The 7,933-nt window shown below is 52.1% G+C and overlaps 1 protein-coding gene across 1 annotated transcript in view; it reads left to right on the forward strand.

Annotated features, from left to right (window-relative positions):
- Window positions 1-946: 946 nt before the first annotated feature.
- BARHL2 (BarH like homeobox 2) overlaps window positions 947-7,933 on the forward strand; it is a 14,715-nt gene continuing 7,728 nt past the window's right edge. The window contains exons 1-2 of the mRNA XM_013003798.2: window positions 947-1,251; window positions 2,575-2,766. Coding sequence (XP_012859252.1) covers window positions 947-1,251; window positions 2,575-2,766 — 497 coding nt within the window. The remainder of the gene's footprint in view (window positions 1,252-2,574; window positions 2,767-7,933) is intronic.

The raw sequence follows: 7,933 nt of genomic DNA on the forward strand, positions 1-7,933 counted from the left end.
GTTGGACAAAATCAATCTGCCATATGCTGGCTCTGAAGGAAATCACTTGCACAGTGTGATGAATTGCTTACAGCCCCTCCAGCGATCCATAACTCTCCTTGGTTCTTCTCTCTCTCTCTCTCTCTCTCTCTCTCTCTCTCAGCACCCCCTTCTTGCCCCCTTTTCCTCCGAGCCTCCCAGCCTTCTATTTTACCCTTTCTAGCGGACTCCAGGTCATCCGAAATGGCGCTGACCCTTCTCATCCTCCGATTACCTTTCTGACGCATGAACTTGGGATGAAATCACACATCAGAAAACTCGCCGTAATTATTTTGCGATGCTATCAGCACAGATCAATCACACGCGCGGCCCAGTGCTGGAATGCCCAGTGCAACCCTGGACGCGGACTCGCGTCCCTTCTGACTGACAGCTTTGGTAATTAAGTGATTGTATAGACCTCGCCGACTGTTCTAACAACCTTGTCAGGGCCTGTCTTTGGACAGAACAAGCTGAAATCAATGTGCTTCCTGCTCTCTGAGCAGTTCGGATCGTGTACTCAGCCGGCTGCGGAGGGGGAATTCGACAAAAGGAAAACAGCCGCTCTAAACGATCGGATTATTGGGGAGGGGGCAGAAAGTTTACTTCTTTGGGGGGGAGGGAAGGAAGGGCGAAAGGCAAAAGGGGGGGGCGATGTATGGTGTGCCTCGGGCAGGGCATTGAGGATGTGGGAAGCCCTGGGGCTGGTCGCTTCCCGTGATTGCTGTGCTGGCCCAAGCCTCGCCCCCGCCCCTCGCCACCCCACTTTCACCCATCCCCGCCCCCGGCCGCCGCGGAGGGCAGCCACGCCAAGGCACTCCGTTTCCCTCCGGCTCGAGGCACGCGCTGGCGGCTCGGTGGAAGCTTCCTGCAGCCGCGGTTCTGAATGGAATGTCCCGCGGGCTGAAGTGCGCAGAACGTCGCGAGTTCTATGCCCGCCCTCCCACTCCGCGTGCACCTGCTAGCCCCGCGCACACATCACCCTCGGCGCGCGTTACAAATAGGTTACATTTTCAGAGTGATTTCGCCGCGGCGCCCACGGGGAGAGGAGGGGAAGGCGCTCGCTCGCAGCTTCACCTCCTTCCCGCCGCCGACCGCGGGCTCCGGGCCGGGCCGAGCCGAGCACGGGCTGCAGGTGCAGAAGCCCCCTGGCCGGCGCGAGGGGCTCGGCGGTCGCTTCTTCGGAACTCTAGCCTCAAATCTCCCACCGGAGTGCCCACTGGGGTCCTCACGGCGGTACCTCCGGGTCTGACCCCAGAGCGCCACGCAAGAGTATTAAAAACCTTTAAAACCGAACCAATTGAAAGCCCTCACACCAAAGGCGGACGGGAAGCAAAATCAACCCTCGGAGTTCCAAGCGCCGGGGTCGCAGGCGGAGGTTGCCCTGTGCGCGCTGCTGGCCTCCGGGAGCCAGAGGGTCCCTTGGACGGCGCCAGACCCGGGCCGCCGCCCCCACCCGGACAGACACCCCACCGTCGCGCGCCGGCACGTTCGGGGAGGCTCTCACCCCCCAATCCAGCCCGCCGCGTGCCAGTCTCCCCGCCCCTGCCAGCCTGCAGCCGCCCATCCTCCGAGAGAAAAAGGCGAGTGTGGGTACATTACGCACCATTAGGGAGACACCATGGTTTTAATGTGGCCTAATTAGTGCCGCTAACCGAGCAAATATTATTATATTGAATAATGATAATATGATGAAAATATTAATGCTTTTGAACTTTGCACGTGGGAGCCGTTCCTTCGGTTCTCCCGGGACACCCCAAGCACGCTGGCACAAGCCGACGCTGGCAGGCGCCCCTCGGAGGAACGCCAGCTTACCACGCCGCTCGCCACAGGCACGTGACGTCTTAGTCACCTGAACCACACCCTGGGCTCCACCGCCCTTCCCCCGTCACGCCAAGGACCCCGTTCCCACAGCACCTTCTTTTTCTTTGGAGAAGGCCATAAAAGGTGCACCGTAGGGAGCAGGCCGCTGGGGACCCCCCAGTAACTGTGTTAATACTGGGCACCCCAGGAGTGTAATGGGGCGCGCCCCCGGCTTGTTTTGCCTACACAAGGGCCACCAGGCAGGTGGAGTTGCGGGAGAAGGGCCCACTTAATTAGCATTTAAATTCACAGGCCTCTCTTATTGCCAAATGCGCCTCCCTGGGGGATTTGGTGAAAAGCAGGCATTTAACAATTAGGAAATGCGGCCGGCTCCTCCATATAAGGATTGGGAGTTTGCAGGGCCCGGGCATGCAGTGAAGCACTAACGGTTTGGGTGGAAGGCTGGTAAAGGTATGCCGGCGACTCAGAAGACCAGCGCCCCCCCACCCCCTGCCTTCCCCAGCCCACCAGCGGCCTGGCCCTTCCAGGGCGCCCCTCACACCTCCGCCCGCGCTCCCCCCCCTCCAAGAGACAGAGCCGTGGAGGCTGCCTGAAGGCAGGTCAGCCCAGCTCTTCTGGGCTACCGGCACGACCCAGGCTGAGGGCTGGGTCCCGCAACAGCTGGTCAGTCGGGCGTGCAGAACGGGGCTGCACGGTCCCGGCCCTAGAGCGCCCCCTCTCTGGCTGCCCCGCCAGCGGCCCTCGCAGCGCCCGCCTGCGCGTCCGGCCCCTCTTTGCGGGAGCAAACGTCCGTGAGTTGCTCTCGATGCCCCCGTGGGCTGCGTCCAGAGTGGAACCAGCCTCGTGGACAAGCGTCGAGCCCCGCGGGGGCAAGCGCGGCGGCGAGCTCCCGGGAGAGGCGGCGAACTGGGACGCAGAGGCGGAAGGGTGGGGTGGGCAGGCGGCGGGCTACCACCCCTCCTGCGGTATCTGGGCGCCCAACCCCACCCGCACCAGAGGCGGGAACCGACCGGGTGGGGAGATTTCAATTTGTTCCAGTGATGGCTCTAACTTAATAAGGCGATTGATTAGCGCTCAAAGTGCCGTTTTAATTAGCCGCTTGTTAATTAACATCGCAAATGAATTTCCCCTTCCCTGATTGGCATCTTCGCTCATCGCTCTAAGGCTTTAGTTTTTCCTCCATGCCGGCACCTTCATTCCCTCTGAATCCCAGGAGTTGATAAAAAACATTAACTCCCTTCATTAGGCCTTACAGGCGGCAGGGTTCTTGCAACAGGATGTGGCGAATGTCACTCTTACAGTTTCTTCAGGAGCCCATCCTCAACGGACGACAGACTAGTTTCGAAGAGGATACAATGAATCTCCCTCGTCCCCTCCGCTCCTCTGCCAAATTACATCTACCTTATGACGTTCTTTATTTCCCATCTCTGAGTTGGAGGGAGACTTCACTCTGGGTCTGCTCGGGTCACCAGGGCTTCTTGAGTTCGGAGATCTAGAAAAATGCAGTGGGGAAAAGAGAGGGTGCCACCCATGGCTTTGGTGGGAGGGTTCCAATCTAAGAGTTGGGCCTGCAGTAACATTCTGCTGCGGAGATGTGCCCAGAGTGCGCCCCAGCACCAGAAAGAGACCCCTAAAACCAGCAGGGGTCCTCAGATGCAGCCCAGCACCACAGTCAGGAAATTAAATGGAAGCATGAACCATTTGTGGACACTTAGCATATTGGGTCAGTCCAGCTGGAATCCACGGGATGGCAGTGCAGTTTTTAGTTGTTGTTGTTGTTGTTTGGGGGAGGGGGTATTGCACCTAGCTACCATGAGTATTTCTTCCTACTTTCCCCTCTCCTTGGGATGCGCCCCCTTCTCTGACTGAGCACACACTTGGCTTTCTTTAGGAACCCTCTCCACCTCCTACAGCTACTCTTCAGGTAGGATTCCTCACTCCCTCTCTTGCACCCCCACTGTCCCAGGCTTGGATTTGCATCACGGCATTTATGACAATTTCCAGCATGCTCAAGATTCTGTCCACTCTCCGAGGTGGATTGGTGTCTCGGTCCAAACACTATGGCACAGAGTACACCTACAGTCACACTTACAGTAATAGATGTTCCAAGTGAGTGAGTAACATGGAGGAGAGGTGACACATGCCCTGTTTCCTGGGTGTCACCCATGGCCAGAAGTCACCGCCACATTGGCACTAGCCCTTGGTCAAACTCTTGCTTCATATTTTTCCAAGAGCCTTTGCAGAGATCCTCCTGGTCATCACCCCGACCCTATTGTAGGCCAGGGTGACCCGTCCCTTTTCTCAACAAGGACTCTGGAGATCAGAAAGATCAGGTGCTTTGGCAAGTGCAGACCCCTGCAGAGTCCTGTCCTGGCCGCTGCTAGTCTTGGTGCTCACTGCTCCTGCACAGTGCCCAGGGAGAGCCAGCTTCAGGCTACCCCTTCTAGATCGCTGGTTTTTAAAGTTGAGGTGCAGCTCTTGAATATTATGATACCAGAACCATCTCCCCAAACTTTCATTGCCTGGGACTAGTGATCTGTACATTATCATTCGAACTTGTTTCTTTTATCATTGTTTGCCAGCATCTTCCTTTTTCTCCCACGTCGTCTTTCCTCCTCTACTCTTAATCTCCACTTTCTTGGTTTCTGTCACTTTAGGGACTCATTTTCTTTAAAAAATACATTTCTATGCAAATATGTATCAAGTCCAAGCAGTTGGAGATTATTTAAGAGAGGGGGGTGGGGGGAGAAGAACTTGGCCTTTCTGTAGCTTTGAAATGGCGAGAGGGCCCATCAACATTAGGGAGTGGGTGTTAGATGAAGAAGAGCTTAATCCTGTCTCTTGCATCTTTCTTTTATAAAAGGAAACAATAGCCGCTCCTAGGTCTGGGGCTCTTTGCGCCGCCCAGTGGAGGGAATCGCCTTTGCATGCCATTCCCTTCCGTGGAAACATTTTCGGGACTCAGAAACGTCCCAATTAAACATGTAAGAAGGGACATCGGCTCCAAGTTCATCATGAAAAGCAAATTGATTTCTTCAAAGGGCCTTTGACTAAAAGAACGCTAATGTTTCCGTTTAGAAAACAATTCACAACCCCAAACTGGTTTTAGAAGTAGATTGTAACAGGTGTATTAAGTAACAACGCTTGTTAAAATTAGTGCGTGTTTGAATTCCCTCGGCAGTGGACAAGACACATCTTCCGTGATCAGAAATGAAGTGACCTTCAAAGTCGAAAAGGGAAAATTTGTTCACTACTATCCACAGCTGGCAAAGAACTACAGTCTGTGCAAGCTTGAGAATTTTCTTTCTTCCTCTGTCCCCCACCCATCCTCCACTAATTTGAAGGAAGGCTTGAAAGCTGTGTCATGGTAGGGACTACATTTTATTGTGACTTGATTCCAGTGGGAAACTATTATGATTGCATTTCATCTAGTATCTTGGAATTGGCAGTGTTATTAACTTTCACTGTTAAATTTATGAATTTTTATTTATGTTTAATGAAAAGTTCACTCTGCTTCTGAGCATGTTAGTGGGACAAGAGGAAAGTAAAAGGAAATAGAGGAAAGAGCTAGGAGGCAAAGGGTACTTATAGAGGTCTAAATAAAGGCATGTACATATGCAAATATATTTATACATGAGGATGGGGAAAAAGATCTATGTGCATATATTTATAGGTTTAGTATTAAGGTAGCAGAAGGACATTGGACCTCCACTCAACTACTCCCTCAATGCAAGAATACTTTCTTCTATTAAATTGGCATTCTGTGATGCTCACCTTCTGAAACAACCTTTGAAGACAAAGCAGGTGATTAAGTAAATGTGGTGAAGAAAGCTGATGGTGCCCAGCTATCAAAAGATATTGCATCTGGGGTCTTAAAGACTTGAAGGTAAACAAGCGGCCATCTAGCTCAGAAGCAACAAAGCCCACATGGAAGAAGCACACCAGGCTGTGTGATCACGAGTTATCGAAGGGATCAGGTATCAGGCATCATCAGAACAAAAAAATCTTATCATAGTGAATGGGGGGCGGGGGGAATGCAGAGTGGAGACCCAAAGCCCATTTGTAGGCCACTGGACATCCCCTTACATAAGGGTCTGGAGGAGGAGACTAGCCAGCCAGGACGTGATGTAGCAATGATGAAACATACAACTTTCCTCTAGTTCCTAAATGCTTCCACGCCCCCCCCCCCCTATCATGATCTCAATTCTATCTTATAAATTCATTAGACCAGAGGATGTACACTGGTACAGATAGGAACTGGAAATGTAGGGAATCCAGGGCGGATGATCCCTTCAGGACCAGTGGTGTGAGTGGCAATACTGGGAGGTTTGAGGGAGGGTGGGTTGGAAAGGGGGAATGGATTACAAGGATCTACATGTGACCTCCTCCCTGGGGGAAGGACACCAGAAAAGTGGGTGAAGGGAGATGTCAGACAGGGAAAGATATGACAAAATAATAATTTATAAATTATCAAGGGTTCATGAGGGAGTGGGGAGCTGGGAGGGAGGGGAAAAATGAGGAGCTGATGCCAGGGGCTTAGGTGGCTAGCAAATGTTCTGAGAATGATGAGGACAATGAATGTACAAATTCACATAATTGATGTATGTATGGATTGTGATAAGAGTTGTATGAGCCCCTTATAAAATGATTTTTTTTAAAAGTTCGCCCTGCTTGCACTGCAGGAAAATACACTTCTTGAGTGGGTAGATTATATATATTATCAGGGGAAAAATCAAAAGAGTAACATGTATATAAAAAATAACTGAGAAAAAAAAATATAACTGAGAAAAGTTCAGCAACCAAGGCACAGCTTCAAAGAGCTTTCTTTGTATTAAGCTGGTGTTTTAGCCCCTCATTTGCTTCTACAGCCAAGTTAACATTTCTTCCGTGGAAGGAACCCAGAGGTTGGAACCTCGACAAAAGTCAAGTCTTATTTCCCCTTCCCAATCGTTGCTCAGGAGAGCTCGTCTCCTAACAGCCTGCCTAAAGACTTCTTACCAACCCTTTTAAAGAAAATATGATCTGAAAAGTACACGAGGTGGGGCCTGCTGGGCCTTGTTCACTTTGCTTTAGAATTTTTAGAAAACACCCCTTCCAACACCTTTCTCCCTTTTAAATTCCATCACTCCCCTCCACTGCCCACCCCCACCACCACGAGACACATTTCCATCTCCCACGATACTGTTGTGAATTATTCCAAGAAAACAAAAACAAAAACAAAACGTCTGCACCATCAGCCCTTTAAGCTCTTGAGTCATTTTAGGCGTTGGAGCAAAACAACAAAAGCAGACTTAAATGAATTATTTATCAAAGTCGTGGAAAAATTGATTTGTGTAATGCCGTCCATTCTGGGTTTTAAATTTGTTTTCTCCCCCTCCTTACTCCATACCCTGAGTAGGGCTGCGAGGGCGTGTGGGTTACAGCCCCTAGGCCTGGGAACAACCCCGCTTCATTCAAGAAGTTGATGGGAGATGTCAGAATGGGAAGAAATCTAATAGATATTTGAGTGGGGCATCCTCTAGCTGTCTCCCAAAGCCCAGGCGCCCTCCCTACAGGGCATAATGTATTGGGGAAACGCCTTTGTGTGTTCCCTGCCTCAGAGGCAGAAGGTCCAGGCTTGGCCCTCAGGCTCCAAAGAGGGTCTGTGGGGCCAGCAGGCAAGTCTGCTCCAAAGGAACCTGTTTCAACTCCAGTCCCTCTGCGGGTCCCAAGACCAGAGTGACTGATCGAATCCCACCCTGCAGGGCCCAGCCCTGTGCTCCCAAATGGCTTCCTGAACCAAACCCCTAGACCCCCACCCCTTCTCTCCTCTCAGCTCCCCAACCCCAACTCCTCCGCCAAATCCCCCCATTCCCCATCTGCTTGCCAGCAAAGCCAGAGTTGCCCGATGGTACCTCTCGCCTTCGCCTCAGTCCTTCCTCTCCCGTTGCTGCTCACCTCCAAGACAGAGCCGTGCCAACGCTGCTGCACAGAAATGATAAGAAACTGCTGGGCAACCCCACCCCACCCCCAAGAGCGCTGGCTTTTTCTGGGTCATCCATCGATTTCCCTGGGAAAAAAGCAGGAGGATGGTTCTCGCAGACCCCCCCCCCCC

The sequence above is a fragment of the Echinops telfairi genome, unplaced genomic scaffold (genome assembly GCF_000313985.2).
Source record: "Echinops telfairi isolate 266 unplaced genomic scaffold, ASM31398v2 ScPeMD7_443;HRSCAF=831, whole genome shotgun sequence".
Lineage (NCBI taxonomy): Eukaryota > Metazoa > Chordata > Mammalia > Afrosoricida > Tenrecidae > Echinops > Echinops telfairi.